The sequence below is a fragment of the Scyliorhinus torazame genome, chromosome 15, assembly GCF_047496885.1.
Source record: "Scyliorhinus torazame isolate Kashiwa2021f chromosome 15, sScyTor2.1, whole genome shotgun sequence".
In the NCBI taxonomy this organism is placed as follows: domain Eukaryota; kingdom Metazoa; phylum Chordata; class Chondrichthyes; order Carcharhiniformes; family Scyliorhinidae; genus Scyliorhinus; species Scyliorhinus torazame.
This window is the reverse complement of record NC_092721.1, coordinates 57,448,365-57,467,818: the sequence shown is the minus strand read 5'-3', so window position 1 is coordinate 57,467,818 and position 19,454 is coordinate 57,448,365. Positions and strand designations below refer to the sequence as shown.

Below are 19,454 nucleotides of genomic sequence, written 5' to 3'. Positions count from 1 at the left end.
CAAGTTTTTTTTTTAATGTCATTTTGGCACACTTATTAATTGTGGATTTTCTCTCAGTTATTTCACAGAAGGATGAATCACCAATTGTGTTTGAAGCAAGGCTGAACAGCAAAATACAACTCCCCTGTGGCTCCAACACTCCTGCCAAGCACAATATTAGACTGGCGTGGTTTAGGGTATGTAACTGCATTTAACAATTTTCTACATTAAATGTAATAACATCGAAGAAATGTTATAAATGTCAACATTTTGCATGGTTCTATATTAACTGTTTCATTGAATCGCCATTGTAGACCAAGTGGTCATATGATGGCATGTTCATACAGCTAATTAAATGGTCACGTGGTGGAAGCATGGGAGTTCTCCCCGGAGTAAGATTAGAGTGTAAAAGCATGTAAGAGCTGCTTAGAGTACTTCATAAACTATTGTTGCTATAAAACCTTGGTCGCTAGTCATTGGAATCCAACAATTCTACATGGTGTTGGCAGTATGGCACAAGGACCTTGCCGCATCAACACCTACCTCGCTCGTGTTCAGCAAAGACACTGTGAATGATAGGGCTAAGTTTGAAAAATACTGGGGTGCTGGGTTATTGGACAAGTGCAAAAAGGTACAAGCAAGGAGCTTACTAAGGTTATCGAGAAGTTTGAATCTTTTCCCTTTCAAATGGAGGAGGAAAAAGAGGAGCCCGAGATATCGTTTTTAAGAAATTGAGAACATTTGCTAACTAGTGAAGAACATAATACGCGACGGGCACACATTTAACTCTACAAACCCAAAATCGGATGAATCAATGCAGCTATTTACTGCAACTTTAAAAGCTTTCGAAATAAAAATGTGCATTTGTTAACCTTACTGACGAGTTAGCCAGGGTTCGAAGTCTATAGGGTCCACAGTGTTCTTGTCTGCAAGTAACTGCTATGAGACAAAGATTTAACATTGCAATGAGCCTAAATTTAGCATGTGCATGCTATACAAGCAGTCAGAAAAAAAACAGCCACGAGTTAAGGCAGGAAACAGATATTTTCCTTCCCCAACTGCGGTGGACATCACCCTCAGAACAGAACAGTATGTTTGGCGTTTGGTAAATGCTGCAATAAATATGGCAACTGGAACCATTTTGAAAAATGCTGCAGATCAAAACCATAACAGCCCTGCCACCTGCCACATTGCAGCCAGACAGTCCTCCATAGTTTGGAGCGCGATCAAGGTGAACGAATCGGAGCTCAGTCAGAGCAACCAAACAACTGAGTATCAACACCGTCACAGAGAAGCGTGGGATTTTTACCACCCCGAACATTGTTTACAGCAACACAAAACTAAAATTGACATTTTAGTTGACAATTGACAATTGACATTGGAACAAAGTGCAATGTAATGCTCAGGCAAATGCTACAGGAGCTAGACCCCTTTGCAGCAACAGACCCCAACACCCAGGTGGACCTCATGGCATATGGTGGACAAACCATCCACATGGAGATGTGGCCACTCTCCACTGCACAGAGGTCGGTTTCAAGTTTCATATAGGCGACCAGAACGTGAGGCCACTGTTAGATCATCAGGGCAGCATCACATTGGCGCTGAACCGCCTTGGTCCAGAGGTACATGCAATGCCACACCAGGCCTCAGGAATGAGAGAACACAAAGACCGATTCAACTGCGACTTTATTGGTTAGATATCTGTAATATACCACACAAGACTAGATAACTTTGTACCACCAACGTCTGTGGCCTGAGAAGAGTGCCAATAGACATGAAGCAGAAAGTAGTCAATGAGCTGCATCGAATGACGATGCTGGATATCGTAATTCCCATAGATGAGGTCACAGAATGGGTTTCAGCAATGATGGACACAGTAAATAAGGAGTAAGTGACCCATGTTGGGTACCTGGTTCACCCTGAATCTGTATTTAGCAGGATTAAGCTTTAGCTGTATGATCCTGATTCCAGAGTCAGGATATGCATTGCCCCAGTTCAGTTAAACAACATGCTACTCAGACCTCATCGCCGTATGAAGATAGTGGAACAGGTGATAGTCGACATGCCCAATGCCACGGTTTTCAGCATTCTGGATGCAAAATGCGAGTTCTTGCAAACCTCGCTGGATGAAGAATTCTGGAAATTTGAAACATTCATATTTCCAGTCAACATATACTGTTTTCTTTGTTTGCCCTATGGGATCGCCACTAGCAGCAAGGACTTTCAATGGTGCATCAAGCAACTATTTGCAGACCAACCCTGCAAAATCATCGCCAATGACATCCTGGTCCGGGATCATACTGTGCAAGAACATGGTACACATCTTTGTCTCATCCGCAACAGAATTAGGATCATACAGCGAAAGCTTAATCCGGCTAAATACAGATTCAGAGTCAACCACGTACCCGACCTGGGTCACTTATTCACAGCCGATGGTGTGATGTCAGATCCACACAAGACAACGGCTATGCGACAGATGGCCAACCCCATGGACAAGCACGCTTTGCAGCGTTGTCTTAGTGTGACAAATCATAATTCTAAATCCATTCCTTGTTACAGTGAGGTCACTGGACATCTTCACCAGCTCTTCCACTAGGATGTTGAATGGTGCTGGCAGGAGCACCATACAGCGATATTTAACAGACTAAAGCAGGCACTCGCAGCCCCACCAGTTCGAGCACCTGTACTTATATCAGCAGCCCCTTCCAGCATGGTTTTGGCTGCATCCAGAATGGCTGACCAGTAGCCTTTGCTTCAAGTTTCATGTAGGCGACCAGAACGTGAGGCCATTGTTAGATCATCAGGGCAGCATCACATTGGCACACAGCATCACTGACACTGAGACTCGTTATGCTCAGTTCAGAAAGGAAAACCTCACTTGTTAGAAATTGCATGACTTCATAGATGGTCATCCTGTAAGTGTTTGAAAGTGATCATTAGCCACTCATAACTCTCTTAAAAAAGCCTCTTCACACTGTGTCTACACAATTGCAATGCATGATGCTAAAGCTACATCTTTACAATCTCAGTGTCATCTACAAATGTGGTAAGGAGCTGTACTTGATTCACTCTCCAGAACCTTCCCGCACATTGACCAAGCAGATTGTGAGGAAGACATAGATATCATGACAAAAGAGGTTCTGTCCTCTCGTAGAATTCAGAAACTCAAAGATATCCTTCAGGCGGACATCACATACAGACATCATGGCATCATCATGAGGGGCTGGCCTGCGTTGTCAAGAAAGTTTCCCCATGGGCTCTACACATTTTTCACCATTAGAGATGAACGAACCATACAGGATTGACTGATACTGCATGGGCAACGATTTGCCATTTCTACTGTCATGAAACCCTGGGCGAGTGCGGGGTCAATTCCAACCCTACAGACCCTGGAGTCTGAACACAAGTGAATTAACCAATAATTCACGTATTTTTCTGAGATCGTTGACCCTTGACTGGTCCAATGAGTTGCAGGCACCATAGTTGTAAGTTAAACATTCAAAACCAAAGTTTCAGCTCAAAACCAAAAGTCTGTAAAGTTGCACGACAGGAATTTATGGCAGCACGGTAGCACAAGTGGATAGCATTGTGGCTTCACAGCGCCAGGGTCCCAGGTTCGATTCCCCGCTGGGTCACTGTCTATGCGGAGTCTGCATGTTCTCCCCGTGTCTGCGTGGGTTTCCTCCGGGTGCTCTGGTTTCCTCCCACAGTCCAAAGATGTGCAGGTTAGGTGGATTGGCCATGATAAATTGCCCTTAGTGACCCCCCAAAAAAGGTTAAGAGGGGTTATTGGGTTACGGGGATAGGGTGGAAGTTAGGGCTTAAGTGGGTCGGTGCAGACTCCATGGGCCAAATGGCCTCCTTCTGCATTGTATGTTCTATGAATTTTTAAAAAATAAACACGGAACAGACAAGGATTTAACAAGTTCCTTACATTACTTCTCTTCAGAACTACTCCACCTAATAACTGCAACAGATGCACCCAGGGTTGGAAGTGACCAGATACAGGGGCAAGGAATCATTATGTTGACCCTCCATGCACACCGATATGAAAGGGAAATCTCCAGATGTGGACCACACAATGCACTCAAGCCACATCAAACAAAAGAACCGCTGCACCTTCATGAGCTCCCAGACCTCCCATGGTCATACACAGCAGTGACATTTTCGAATGTAATGGTAAACAACATTTAGTCTGAGTCGACTCGTATTCTGGGTGTTTTGAACTCGGCTATCTGCCAAACATGCCGAGTAACGCAGTCACCATCAAGCTCAAGAAACACTGTGCAACACAAGGCATCCCCTAGAGACACATAACAGACAACACTCGCCAATTCGTCTCCACTCTATTCAGAAACTTTGCACACACATGGGACTTTGAGCATATCACTAACAGCCCCATATACCCATAGTCAAATGGCTTTGTGGAATTGACAGTATGCTCAGCCAAGCTACTACTGGAGATGTAGCCCAAGATTAGACGGATTACTATGCTGTATTTCTTAGCTTGCAAAACATGCGAAGGCAGGGTCTGCCCTCATTGGCACAGCGACTAATCTCCAGGCACACCAGGACAACAATTCCTAATGCCAACATGCTCTTGCAGCCAATGTGAGTGGTGCCCTCAAGGAATGCTGATTAAGAGAAAAAAAGGACAATGATCACAATGCCCACAGACTTACCACTCTAACACCTGGTCAGACATTCAGGATCAAGATCACATGTGGCCATGACAAGTTGATGGTGTTACATAGCCATGCCACACAGCCAAACAGTTAGGTGGAATTTTCAGACGATGCCCATTATGTACAAAATTGGGATCACCTACTCTAGGTATTCGAACCAGCAAATGCCATAGGACAGCCATCCTGTCTACAATACAGGCCTCATACATCAGTGGGAATGGAGGCTGTACCAGAGGCCTCCGCAACAAGTCCTGCACCCACTTGGTACACCAAAGGAACGCCCCAGGTCGTCCACACTGAGGATATCAACCCAAATGCATCGCCAGCACAACCAACTGGCACAATCACACACTCAGGGTGTATGACCAAACTAAATATATGGTGCCGGGATTACGTGGAGGACGGGCCTACAGCTGGCCTTCATCATTTTAAACAACAAAACATGGGTGGGGGAGGGGAGGAGGAGACACGATGGTCTGAGCACCAGTTGCAACAACTTAATCCGTGTCTCACCCAATAGAAATTGCAATGTCTTGTTAGCCTGTTCAATCGGTATGTTATAAAATGGTTTGCACACAGTTACTGTTCGCGCACACTGTTACATCTTAGTAACACAGGTTGTCCCAACTTAAATGGGGAAAATGTACGCGGAGTGCTCACGTGATGACATGGCTACTTAAAGGGTCAGGTGTTAGAAGTGTGGTTGTTCTCTCTGGATCACGGTCAGATTGGAAGTGTGCAATCGCTGCACAGAGTACCAAATAAACTTTTACTTACTTCCTAAATAACTATTGTTGTTATAGCTTCTTGGTTGTCAGTCATTGAAACGCAGCGCATTTACAACTATATTAACAACACGAGTTTATACATAGATTAACATAGAATTTACAGTGCAGAAGGAGGCCATTCGGCCCATCGAGACTGCACCAGCTCTTGGAAAGAGCACCCAAGGTCAACACCTCCACCCGATCCCCATAACCCAGTAACCCCACCCAACACTAAGGGCACTTTTGGACACTAAGGGCAATTTATCACGGCCAATCCACCTAACCTGCACATCTTTGGACTGTGGGAGGAAACCGGAGCACCCGGAGGAAACCCACGCACACACGGGGAGGATGTGCAGACTCCGCACAGACAGTGACCCAAGCCGGAATCGAACTCGGGACCCTGGAGCTGTGAAGCAATTGTGCTATCCACAATGCTACCGTGCTGCCCCATCCACAATGCTACCGTGCTGCCCCATCCACAATGCTACCGTGCTGGTTAGGAAGTACTGAAGTTTCTGATCAATGTTGGATGCACGTTAAATGTGTACAGTACTTAACGTTAAGAAAAGAAGACAAGGGTATCTGGAGCTGATGTGGTCTTATGACATCACTTAAGGCCATTGGTTCAGATACAGCGCAGGCATTATAAATAGACAGTACCTCTCCGACTTGGATGTCTCTGCCTAATCTAATATGTTGATTTATTTTTAAGATAACATCAAAATACTATTGCATAAAAATTGATATAAAGCCAGGCAAGCCAATTTTAAACCACTTAAAGGATGCATTTGGGAAAGGTAAATTTCTTGCTGACAGTCTGTAGGGGACTGCATTGTGGGCAATGGTCTGTACGCCGCCCGTGGTTCCCCATTCATTAATGTTAATGGACAAGAAATCTTGAACACCAAGTGTACAATCACTGCCATCACCACCCCTACTATGTTACTGTCAAGAGAAGTTCCATATCAGGAGCGCACAATTGTACAGTTCACTTTTTATGTGCTAAATATACTTCTGACTGTTTAAGGACGTCAACATTTTCTGTGAACTTGATTTACTATTTCATTAATCTTAAATGGCAAACGACATGGATGTCCATTGTCTCCACATCATGTAAACTGGTTGTTTGTAACTTGATGTTCAGAACTAACTGCCATCATTTGACTTGTACATAAAGGAAAAATAGTCAGCAGTTGATGAGATACAAAGGTCCTGATATTTTTTGTTATGAGTGCGGAGGAGAAATGGGTGAAATGGGGGGAGGGGGGGGATTAGATCCAGAAATGCTCAGGACTCTGCACGGTCTGACTCTATGAGCTGGATTTTCAAATGACAACAGATTAGGATCCCATGTGGACGCGATCTAAAAATCGCAGTCCTGGTGGTCATCCCTGAATCCTGATGCTTTTTGGGCAGTCTGGTATTTCTGAACCGAGTCCAAATTCTGAAACTCTCTTCCTAACAGCACTATAGTTATTCCTACCTCAATTGGACTGCAGTGGTCCAAGAAGGTGGCCCACAATCACCTTAAGGGTGATTGGGCTTTAGCAACAAATGCTAAAGCCAAATAGCTGGTCTTGCCGGCGATGCCAACATTCCCCAAAATAATAAATTAAAAATTAAAAACTTACAAACCAGCGCCACAGCCAAATGTGGGATCTTCCCCATAGATTGGCTTATTGTCCTTTACAGGGGTAATTGAGGTGGTTGTAAATTTTAAATAGTCAGATGTCGTAGACATTTGAGTTAATTCATAGATGTATAGAAAATACGAGAAGGAGGAGGCCTTTTGGCCCTTCGAGCCTGCTCCGCCATTCATCACAGTCATGGCTGATCATCCAATTCAGTAGTCTGCTTTCCCCCCATAGCCTTTGATCCTATTCTCCCCTAGTGCTATATCTCACCGCCTCTTGAATATATTCAATGTTTTAGCATAAACTACTTCCTGTTGTCGTGTTGGGTGTTCTGGTCTACAAACAGGTCAACACGAATGGAGATGGTGTAACTCTATTTTATTAACAACTCAACTGTAATAACATACTGTAAAGATGAGACATGAAGGTTCAGTTAGGGCGCTCGAGAGTTACAAGTTAGCTAGGGAGGACCTAAAGAGAGAGCTAAGAAGAGCCAGGAGGGGACATGAGAAGACTTTGGCAGGTAGGATCAAGGATAACCCTAAAGCTTTCTACAGATATGTCAGGAATAAAAGAGTAGGGCCAGTCAAGGACAGGAGTGGGAAGTTGTGCGAGGAGTCCGAGGAGATAGGAGAGGTGCTAAATGAATATTTTTCATCAGTATTCACACAGGAAAAATATAGTGTTGTCAAGGAGAATATTGAGATTCAGGCTACTAGACTAGAAGGGCTTGAGGTTCATAAGGAGGAGGTTTTAACAATTCTGGAATGTATGAAAATAGATAAGTCCACTGGGCAGGTTGGGATTTATCCTAGGATTCTCTGGGAAGTTAGCGAGGAGATTGCTGAGCCTTTAGCTTTGATCTTTAAGTCATCTTTGTCTACAGGAATAGTGCCAGAAGACTGGAGGATAGCAAATGTTGTCCCCTTGTTCAAGAAGGGAAGTAGAGACAACCCCGGTAACTATAGACCAGTGAGCCTTACTTCTGTTGTGGGCAAAATCTTGGAAAGGTTTGTAAGAGATAGGATGTATAATCATCTGGAAAGGAATAATTTGATTACAGATAGTCAACACGGTTTAGTGAAGGGTAGGTCGTGCCTCACAAACCTTATAGAGTTCTTTGAGAAGTTGACTAAACAGGTGGATGAGGGTAAAGCAGTTGATGTGGTGTATATGGATTTCAGTAAAGCGTTTGATAAGGTTCCCCATGGTAGGCTACTGCAGAAAATATGGAGGCATAGGATTCGGGGTGATTTAGCAGTTTGGATCAGAAATTGGCTTCCTGGAAGAAGTGGTGGTTGATGGGAAATGTTCAGACTGGAGTCCAGTTACGAGTGGTGTACCACAAGGATCTGTTTTGGGGCCACTGCTGTTTGTCATTTTTATAAATGACCTGGAGGAGGGTGTAGAAGGATGGGTGAGTAAATTTGCAGATGACACTAAAGTTGGTGGAGTTGTGGACAGTGCGGAAGGATGTTACAAGTTACAGAGGGACATAGTTAAGCTGCAGCGCTGGGCTGAGAGGTGGCAAATTGAGTTTAATGCAGAAAAGTGTGAGGTGATTCATTTTGGAAGGAATAACAGGAAGACAGCGTACTGGGCTAATGGTAAGATTCGTGGCAGTGTGGATGAGCAGAGAGATCTCGGTGTCCATGTGCAGAGATCCCTGAAAGGTGCCACCCTGGTTGAGAGGGTTGTTAAGAAGGCGTATGGTGTGTTAGCTTTTATTGGTAGAGGGATTGATTTTCGGAGCCATGAGGTCATGTTGCAGCTGTACAAAACTCTGGTGCGGCCACATTTGGAGCATGCGTGCAATTCTGGTCGCCGCATTATAGGAAGGATGTGGATGCATTGGAAAGGGTGCAGAGGAGATTTACCAGAATGTTGCCTGGTATGGAGGGAAGATCTTATGAGGAAAGGCTGAGGGACTTGAGGCTGTTTTCGTTAGAGAGAAGAAGGTTAAGAGGTGACTTAATTGAGGCATACAAGATGATCAGAGGATTGGATAGGGTGGACAGTGAGAGCATTTTTCCTCAGATGCTGATGTCTAGCGTGAGGGGACATAGCTTTAAATTGAGGGGAGATAGATATAGGACAGATGTCAGAGGTAGGTTCTTTACTCAGAGAGTAGTTAGGGCATGGAATGCCCTGCCTGCAAAAGTAGTGGACTCGCCAACACTAAGGGCATTCAAATGGTCATTGGATAGACATATGGATGATAAGGGAATCGTGTAGATGGGCTTTAGAGTGGTTTCACAGGTCGGCGCAACATCGAGGGCCGAAGGGCCTGTACTGCGCTGTAATGTTCTATGTTCTATGTTCTATACTGTAAGCTTGGCAATAGGCCCGTGGACAGTGGGGCCGAGCGACAGGCCAGCAAGGCGAGGCTGAAGTCAGATCCTGCATCAGCAGCCTTGCAGGTGAGCCTTTTTACAATGTGGACGCCCTTCTCTGCTTGGCCATTTGACTGAGGGTGCAGGGGACTGAACGTCACGTGTGCAAAGTTGTATGTACTAGCGAAGGAAGACCATTCCTGACTCGCGAAGCAGGGGCCATTGTCTGACATCACGGTGAGCAGAATGCCATGGCGAGCAAAGGTCTCCTTACTGGCCTGGATAACAACCGATGACGTGGTGTCGTGCAGGCGTATGACCTCAGGATAGCTGGAAAAGTAGTCGATGATGATGATGTAGTCCCTGCTGAGCGCATGGAACAGGTCCACGCCCACCTTCGACCATGGGGACGTGACCAACTCATGGGGCTGAAGGGTCTCACGTGGTTGTGCCGGATGGAACCGCTGACAGGTGGAACAATTGAGCACAGTGTTGGCAATGTCGTCATTTATTCTCGGCCAGTATACAGCCTCTCGGGCCCTCCGTCGGCACTTCTCAACGCCGAGATGGCCTTCGTGCAGCTGTTCTAAGACAAGCCCGTGCATGCTGTGTGGGATCACAATGCGGTCCAGCTTCAGGAGGACACCATCCACGACTGCCAAGTCATCCCGAATGTTGTAAAACTGTGGGCATTGTCCCTTGAGCCACCCGTCCATCATGTGGCGCATTACACGTTGCAGAAGGGGGTCAGCCGCAGTCTCACGGCGAATGTGGGCAAGGCGTTCGTCAGTGGCCGGCAGATTGGCAGAAGTGAAGGCTACATGTGCGTCGACTTGGCCAATGAACCCTTCTGGGTCGGACGGAGTGTCGACTGCCCTGGACAGAGTGTCTGCTATGATCAGGTCCTTACCCGGGGTGTATAGAAGTTGGAAGTCGTACCTCCGGAGTTTGAGCAGAATGCGCTGGAGGCGAGGGGTCATGTCATTAAGGTCCTTTTGGATGATGCCAACCAGCGGGCGATGGTCGGTCTCCACAGTGAACTGGGGAAGGCCATACACATAGTCGTGGAACATGTCAACGACAGTCAACAGGCCTAGGCACTCCTTCTCAATTTGTGCATAGCGCTGCTCTGTGGGGGTCATGGCACGTGACGCATAGGCGACAGAGGCCCATGATGAGGCGTCATCTCGTTGCAGGAGGACCGCCCCAATGCCGGATTGGCTGGCGTCAGTCGAGATCTTCGTCTCCCTTGCAGGATCGAAGAACGCCAGTACCGGGGCGGTGGTAAGCTTGACCTTGAGCTCCTCCCATTCACGCTGGTGGCTGGGAAGCCACTGGAATTCAGTTGTCTTCCTGACAAGGTGCCGGAGAGCTGTGGTGTGGGAGGTTAGGGATGAATTTTCCCAGGAAGTTGACCATTCCTAGGAAGCGTAGCACCGCCTTCTTTTCTGTCGGCTTCTGCATAGCCATGGTGGCTGCCACCTTGTCGGCATCCAGCCGCACACACAACCGGGAGATGTGGTTCCCCCAAGAATTTGAGCTTGGTTTGGCCAAAAGCACATTTGGCTCTGTTAAGGCGCAGGCCCTGGTCCCGTATCCGTTGAAAGACGCGTTGGAGGCGACTGATATGCTCCTGCGGTGTGGTAGACCAAATAATGATATCGTCCACATAGACGTGCACGCCTTCGATGCCCTCCATCATCTGTTCCATGATGCGATGGAAAACTTCAGATGCTGACATGATTCCAAATGGCATCCTATTGTAGCAGTATCTGCCAAATGGAGTGTTGAAGGTACACAGCTTCCTGCTGGACTGATCCAATTGAATTTGCCAGAAGCCCTTTGAGGCATCAAGCTTGGTGAATATTTTTGCCTGAGCCATCTCGCACGTGATCTCCTCACGTTTAGGTATAGGGTAATGCTCCCTCATTATATTGCGATTTAAGTCTTTTGGGTCAATACAGATCCGGAGCTCGCCGGAAGGCTTCTTGACGCACACCATGGAGCTGACCCATGCAGTTGGCTCCGTCACCCGGGAAAGCACTCCTTGGTCCTGAAGGTCCTGCAGATGCTGCTTGAGGCGGTCCTTGAGGGGTGCTGGGACTCTGCGAGGTGCATGAACTACCGGGGTGGCATCCTGTTTGAGCAGGATTTTGTATGTGGAGGGCAGTGTACCCATGCCCTCGAAAGCATCCTGGTTGTGAGAGAGGATTGAGTTTAGTTGCGCCCTGAATTCCGCATCTTGGAAGTCAGACGTGCCTTCCGGAGAGAGAGCGTGTACTCGCTGAATGAGTTGGAGGAGTTTGCACGCCTGTGCGCCCAGCAGAGAGTCCTTTGAAGAGCCCACGATCTCGAAGGGTAGGATGGCTCTACGCGAGTTGTGCGTCACTTCGAGTTGGCACGACCCCGTGGCGGGGATGACGTTGCCATTATAGTCGACCAGTTGACAGATGGATGGAAGAATTGCTGGCTTGACCCTCAGGGTTTGAAGTGCTGACCATGCAAGGAGATTTGCGGAAGCACCCGTGTCCAGGCGGAATGTGATCTGAGATCGGTTGACCGTCAGGGTGGCACACCACTCGTCATCCGGATCAATGCTGTGCACCGACAGCGGCTGGTGCGTTTGACTCGGGGACAGCTTGTTCTTGTTGATGACAGCAATGCGGAAAGGCTCCCTGTCCTCAGTGTCACTGGTCTGTATGATGTCAGGATCGGACTCGGTGAACGTGGGTAGAATTTCCCGAACATTTCTGAGAGGCTGGTTAAACTGTTGCGAGTTGGCAGGCTGAGGTGCTCAACAGCAGGCAGCATAGTGGCCAAGCCTGCCACAGCATAGGCATTGTCGCGCTTTGGCCGGACATTGCCGCTTTAAATGGGCGGAACCACAGTTGCCGCACGTCATGACGTCAGTTCGTTCGTTGCGCCACCGCGTATGCGCGGTGCGGTCCTGCGTAGTGCGCGCCTGCGCATCGTGTTCCTCCGCGTCAACGTCCCCTCTTTTGGTGCGGGAGGCCTCGGAAAGCGCGCGAAACGGCCGCCCTCCTCCAAGCCGCGGGCCGGGAGGTACTCGATCGTCTGGACCTGAACCGCCTCGTGGGGCCCCTGCCACGCCGTTTCAGCCGCCTGGATGTGTGAGTACCGGCGGTGGCATTCTCATGCAGGACGCAGGTCTCGATGGCCGTCGCTAGGGTGAGTTGCTTGATTTTAAGAAGCTACTGGTGCAGGGTGTCCGACATGACCCCGAAAACTATCTGGTCGCGTATCATGGAGTCAGAGGTGGGCCCATAGCAGCAGGACTGCGCGAGGATGCGGAGGTGCGGTAAATAAGACTGGAAAGGCTCGTCCTAACCCTGCAGGCACTGCTGGAACAGGTACCTTTCGAAGCTTACGTTAACTTCGACGCTGAAGTGTTCATCAAATTTTCGGAGCACCGTCTTGTATTTGGTTTTGTCCTCACCGTCCGCGAATGTAAGGGAGTTAAAGATGTGGATGGCGTGTTGCCCTGCCGTGGAGAGAAGAAGGGCAATCTTCCTGTTGTCCGGTGCATTCTCTCTGTCTGTGGCCTCTAAGAAGAGCTGGAAGCGCTGTTTAAAAAGCTTCTATTTCACCCCGAGATTGCCAGCGATGCGTAGCGGTGGCGGCGGGTTGATGTTCTCCATGCTGCAGGATGGCGGATTGCTGATAAGTTGCAGGTAGGTCTCACAGGGGATAGTATGCGTCCACTCCTGGAACCATGTCGTGTTGGGTGTTCTGGTCTACAAACAGGTCAACACGGCTGGAGATGGTGTAACTCTATTAACAACTCAACTGTAATAACCCACTGTAGAATAGAATTTACAGTGCAGAAGGAGGCCATTCGGCCCATCGAGTCTGCACCGGCTCTTAGAAAGAGCACCCTACCCAAGGTCAACACCTCCCTATCCCCATAACCCAGAAACCCCACCCAACATTAAGGGCAATTTTGGACACTAAGGGCAATTTATCATGGCCAATCCACCTAACCTGCACATCTTTGGACTGTGGGTGGAAACCGGAGCACCCGGAGGAAACCCACGCACACACGGGGAGGATGTGCAGACTCCGCACAGACAGTGACCCAAACCGGAATCGAACCTGGGACCCTGGAGCTGTGAAGCAATTGTGCTATCCACAAGGCTACCGTGCTGCCCCACTGTAAGCTTGGGTACGTGCATTACCAGCTTATCTGTGGACCCTGTCCTATCACTATCTAGGTGAGGCACTCAGCACATGGTGAATGTCTGAGAGGCAGGCTGTGAGCTCTGTGCTCTGAGCTGGCTGCTGCTAGAATGAGCGGGAACTCTGGTGTCCCCTGTCTTTATAGTGCGTGTGCTCTCACTGGTGATTGGCTGCGATGTTGTGTAGGCTGGTTGGTCCTACTGTATGTCCATCAGTGTGTAAGTGTGTGTGTGATTGCACCATGATATGCTGATGTATATCATGACACCTCTGGTAATGAATTCCACAGGCTCACCACTCTTTGGGTGAAGAAATGTTACCTCATCTCCTGAATCCTCAGACTGTGACCGTGGTTCTGGACAAATCCACCATTGGTAACATCTTCCCTGCATCTACCCTGTCTAGTCCTGTTAGAATGTTATAAGTCTCTGTGAAATTCCCCCTCATTCTTCTGAACTCCAGCGAGAACAATTCCAACCTAGTCAATCTCTCCTCATATGACAGTCCCGCCATCCCTGGAATCAGTTTGGTAAACCTTTGCTGCAATACCTTGAGAGCAAGAACATCCTTCCTCAGAAAAGGAGACCAAAACTGCACACAATATTCTTGGTGTGGCCTCACCAACGCCCTGTATAATTGCGGCAACACATCCCTGCTTATGTACTCGAAACCTCTCGCAATGAAGGCCAACATACCATTAGCCTTCTTTGCCGCCTGCTGCACCTGCGTGCTTACCTTCAGTGATTGGTGCATAAGGACACCCAGGTCCCGCTGCACACTCCCCTCTCTCAATTTACAACATAGAGCATAGAACATAGAACAGTACAGCACAGAACATGCCCTTCGGCCCTCGATGTTGTGCTGAGCCTTGTCCGAAACCAAGATCAAGCTATCCCATTCCCTGTCATTCTGGTGTGCTCCATGTGCCTATCCAATAACCGCTTGAAAGTTCCCAAAGTGTCCGACTCCACTATCACAGCAGGCAGTCCATTCCACACCCTAACCACTCTCTGAGTAAATAACCTACCTCGGACATCCCTCCTATATCTCCCACCCTGAATCTTATAATTATGCCCCCTTGTAACAGCTACATCACCCGAGGAAATAGTCTCTGAACGTCCACTCTATCTTTCCCCCTCATCATCTTATAAACCTCTATTAAGTCGCCTCTCATCCTCCTCCGCTCCAAAGAGAAAAGCCCTAGCTCCCTCAACCTTTCCTCATAAGACCTATCCTCCAAACCAGGCAGCATTGTGGTAAATCTCCTTTGCACCCTTTCTAATGCTTCCACATCCTTCCTGTGAGGTGACCAGAACTGCACACAGTATTCCAAATGTGGTCTCACCAGGGTCCTGTACAGTTGCAGCATAACCCCACGGCTCTTAAACTGAAGCTCCCTGTTAATAAATGCTAATAGACTGTAGGCCTTCTTCACGGCTCTATCCACTTGAGTGGCAACCTTCAGAGATCAGTGGACATGAACCACAAGGTCGCTCTGTTCCTCCATATTCCTCAGAACCCTGTCGTTGACCCTGTAATCCGCATTCAAATTTTTCCTACCAAAATGAATCACCTCGCACTTCAGGGTTAAACTCCATCTGACATTTTTCGGCCCAGCTCTGCATCCTATCAATATCAGCTTCCATCCTCGCTCCCTAAAGTCCTGTTTTAAATCCCTGTCCCTTCCCTTACCTATGTCGTTGGTACCGATGTGTAGCACGACTTGTGACTGTTCCCCCTCCCCCTCAAGGATTCTGGAAACACGGTCCAAGACGTTAAGGACCCTGGCACCCGGGAGGCAACATACTATCCGTGAGTCTCTTTTGTTGCCACATAAACACGTCTATCTGTCCCTCTAACTATCGAGTCCCCAATAACTATTGCTCTCCTGCTCTCCCTCCTTCCCTTCTGAGCCACAGGGACAGACTCAGTGCTAGAGATCCATTCACCATGGCTTACCCCTGGTAGGTCGTCCCCCTCAACTGTATCCAAAACGGTATACTTGTTACTGAGGGGAACGACCACAGAGGATCCCTGCACTGACTGCTTCCTCCCAGCCCCTCTCACCGTCACCCATCTATCTTGATTCTTCGGAGTAGCTACATCCCTGAAGCTACTATCTATGACCACCGCTGCCTTCTGAATGATCCGAAGTTCATCCAGCTGGAACTCCAGTTCCCTAACGTGGTTTCTGAGGAGCTGGAGATGGGTGCACTTCCCGCAGGTGAAATCAGCAGGGACACTGACGGCGTCCCTCTCCTCAAACATTCTGCAGGAGGAACATTGCACTGCCTTCCCTGCCATCCCCGCTAGATAACTTGCGGATAAAACAAGAAAAAGAAAGAAAGAAAGAAAGAGCTTACCTGACATTCACTCAACCCCTTAGGTGAGAGGAGGTGGAAGGGTGGGGGACACTACAAATGTAGTGTCTCGGGTTTAGGAACCGCCCAACTTAAATACAGGTAAAAATAAAACACTTAACCAGCAACCACTGCGCCCCGCACGAGAACAGCAATCAGCTGTTATGGGCCCACACAAACAATTTAAATCTTTACTACTTACCCAGCAGTCACTCTGTCCTCACTCTGACCAGATTCAGTTGGAAACTCCCAACAGTACGTTTTTTAAGAATTTACTCCCCTTATCAGCAAGCACTCACTCAGCAACCACTGCGCCCCGCACGATAACAGCAATCAGCTGTTATGGGCCCGCGCAAACAATTTAAATCTTTACTACTTGCCCAGCAGTCACTCTGTCCTCACTCCGACCGGATTCAGCTGGAAACCCCCAACAGTGAGTTTTTTTAAAAATGTACTCCCCTTCTCAGCAAGCACTCACTCAACAACTATTGCACCCCACACTATAACACTATTTCAGGTCGTAATCTACCTTCCTGTTTTTGCTTCCAAAGTGAATAACCTCACACTTATCCAAATTATACTGCATCTGCCATTGATTTGATCACTCGCCCAACCTGTCCAGATCATGCTGTATGATCTCTGCATCCTCGTCACAATTCACACTCCCACCCAACTTGGTATCATCTGCAACCTTTGAGATGTTACATTTTGTTCCCTCATCCAAATCATTAATATATAATGTGAATAGCTGTGGTCCCAGCACCTATCCCTGTGGCACCTCAATAGTTACTGCCTGCCAATTTGAAAAGGACCCATTAATTCCAACCAGTTTTCTATCCACCTCAATACACTTCCCCCAATTCCATGCACTTTAATTGTGCACGCTAATCTCTTACGCAGGACTTTGGCAAACACCTTCTGAAAGTCCAAATACACCTCATCAACTGGCTCCCCCTTGTCAACTGTACTGGTTGCATCTTCAAAGAATTCCAACAGATTTGTCAAGCATGATTTCTCCTTCATAAATCCATGCTGACTCTGACTGATACTGCCACTGCTTTCTAAATGTTCTGCTATAAAATCCTTGATAATGGATTCAAGAATTTTCCGCACTACCAATATTAGGCTTATTGGTCTATAATTCCATTTTCTCTCTACCTCCCTTTATGAATATTGGAGTGACATTAGCTACCTTCCAATCTTTAGGAACTGTTTCAGAGTCTATAGAATCCTGGAAGATGACCACCACTATTTCCAGAACCACCTCTAAAAGATTAAAAGCATTTTTGTGATTTACCTTTTTAGCTCTTGGGAGTGGGCTACACCTTCCATTTGAAGCACAGGTGTCCATGTGGTGATGACATGCCAAAGTTGTGTTAGTTAGGGGATTCTAAAATAATGAAGAGGTAAAGTCAGCATGGCATTCCCTGCTGGGAGTCTTGAGGTGATTGTGTTTCCATAGAACTGCTACCCTGGTAAATGATTATTTTAACAAACACTGATCCCACTCTCAAATGTTTACTGCTGAGTCTAAAGATTACCTGATATTAAAGTGGTTGGAATTGATGTGGTATAGAAACATCTTTTGTCGTACAAACAGAAAGATCAGGAAACACTACTCCAGCATTGTTCAAAGGACAGATGTCATGATCTTTAATCAAAGGATGATGATGACTCCAACAAGCCGTGGTCCAGAATATAATATTATGGAGATAATATGGTGTATTAGTATTGAGCACAGTGCCACATAATTGATACATTTATACAGATAAATTATAGAATCCTTTGCGATGTTGAACATTTGTCTGATAGTTAACCTAGCAAAATTGATTTGACTCTTATGTTTCTTTTTATTTCAATAGAAAAACAATGGAACTTTAGAAAAGCTTCTTCATTCAAATAGGCTTCGACCTGAAATTAATAGCCAATACAAAGATAGAATCCAACTAGGAGCAAACTATAGTTTGGAGATCAATCCTGTCCTGACAGTGGATGATGGAGATTTTGTATGTCAGGTAGTGACATTGCACGATCGAGAAACCAACATTACAATTAAAGTCAATGTATTTGGTAAGTCTGCTGAAAAATAGAATGTTTAAATCATACTATAGTTATTTTCATGGTAAGTGATCTGTTACTGTATTTTAAATTAACTCAGAAGACACATTTGTGATATTGATATTTTTTTGGGACTAGCTTGACATTTGATAATAATAATAACATTTATTAGTGTCACAAGTAGACTTACATTAATGCTGCAATGAAGTTACTGTGAAAATCCTCCAGTCGCCACACTCCAGTGCTCGTTTGTGTACACAGAGAGAGAATTCAGAATGTCCAATTCGCCTAACAAGCACGTATTTCGGGAATTGTGGGAAGAAACCGGAGCACCCGGAGGAAACCCACGCAGACACGGGGAGAACGTGCAGCCTCTGCGCAGATAGTGACCCAAGCCAGGAATCGAATTCGGGTCACTCGTGCTGTGAAGCAAGAGTGCTAACCACTGTGCTACCGTGCCGCCTATGTGCCGCCCATTGTGTCGCCCTTCAGGGATTTTTTCATGACTTTGCTTCTGTACTTCTGCTTGATGGCAAAGCATGTCATGGAACAGAGTATAAGGGTCAGTATGCATAATTCATGGCAAACCTAATTTTCCAGGGTTAATCGGAATTGAGAGCACCGCAAGTCAGGTACACAGATCCCCTTGCACAATTCCCTTCTCTTTGCACTTGTTGAGTAAGACTTAAAGTCAGGAACAAAAATTATTGCGGAGTGCAGTTGTTACATTAGTGGATCTGTAACCCAGAGAACATGCGATCAAATTCTACGACAACAGTTTGAATTTAGTTTAAGTAACACAGATATAAAAATGCTGTTTTCCATAAACATTACCATGAAGCTGGCAGAAAATTGTCTGGAAAATTAATGTGTTTAGAGTAGTGGGTCTGCTGTTCTAATCCAAATCAGGCCTATATGTGACTCCAATCGCAAACCAATGTGGTTAAGTGTTAATTGCTCTCTCAATGGTCCATTCACTTGTAAGTAGGTAAAGTTGCCATAGTCTCAGATGACCACAGGCTGTTTTCCCCTTCAAAGAAGAACAAAGAAAAATACAGCACAGGAACAGGCACTTCAGCCCTCCAAGCCTGTGCCGACCATGCTGCCCATCTGAACTAAAATCTTCTGCACTTCCGGGGTCCGTATCCCTCTATTCCCTTCCTATTCATGTATTTGTCAAGATGCCCCTTAAATGTCACTATCGTCCCTGCTTCCACCACCTTCTCCGGCAGCAAGTTCCAGGCACCCACTACCCTCTGTGTAAAAATCTTGCCTCATACATCGCCTCTAAACCTTGCCCCTCGCACCTTAAACCTATGCCCCCAAGTAATTGACTCCTCTACCCTGGGAAAAAGCTCTGACTATCCACACTGTCTTTGCCCCTCATAAATGTATAGACCGCTATCAGGTCGCCCCTCAATCTCCATCGTTCCAGTGA

General features: G+C 46.8%; 1 protein-coding gene across 1 annotated transcript in view; it reads left to right on the top strand.

Moving 5' to 3' along the window:
• LOC140391391 (T-cell surface protein tactile-like) overlaps positions 1-19,454 on the top strand; it is a 187,579-nt gene that overhangs the window by 62,344 nt on the left and 105,781 nt on the right. Inside the window, exons 3-4 of the mRNA XM_072475939.1 lie at positions 58-176; positions 17,821-18,028. Of these exons, the coding sequence (XP_072332040.1) occupies positions 58-176; positions 17,821-18,028 (327 nt within the window). The remainder of the gene's footprint in view (positions 1-57; positions 177-17,820; positions 18,029-19,454) is intronic.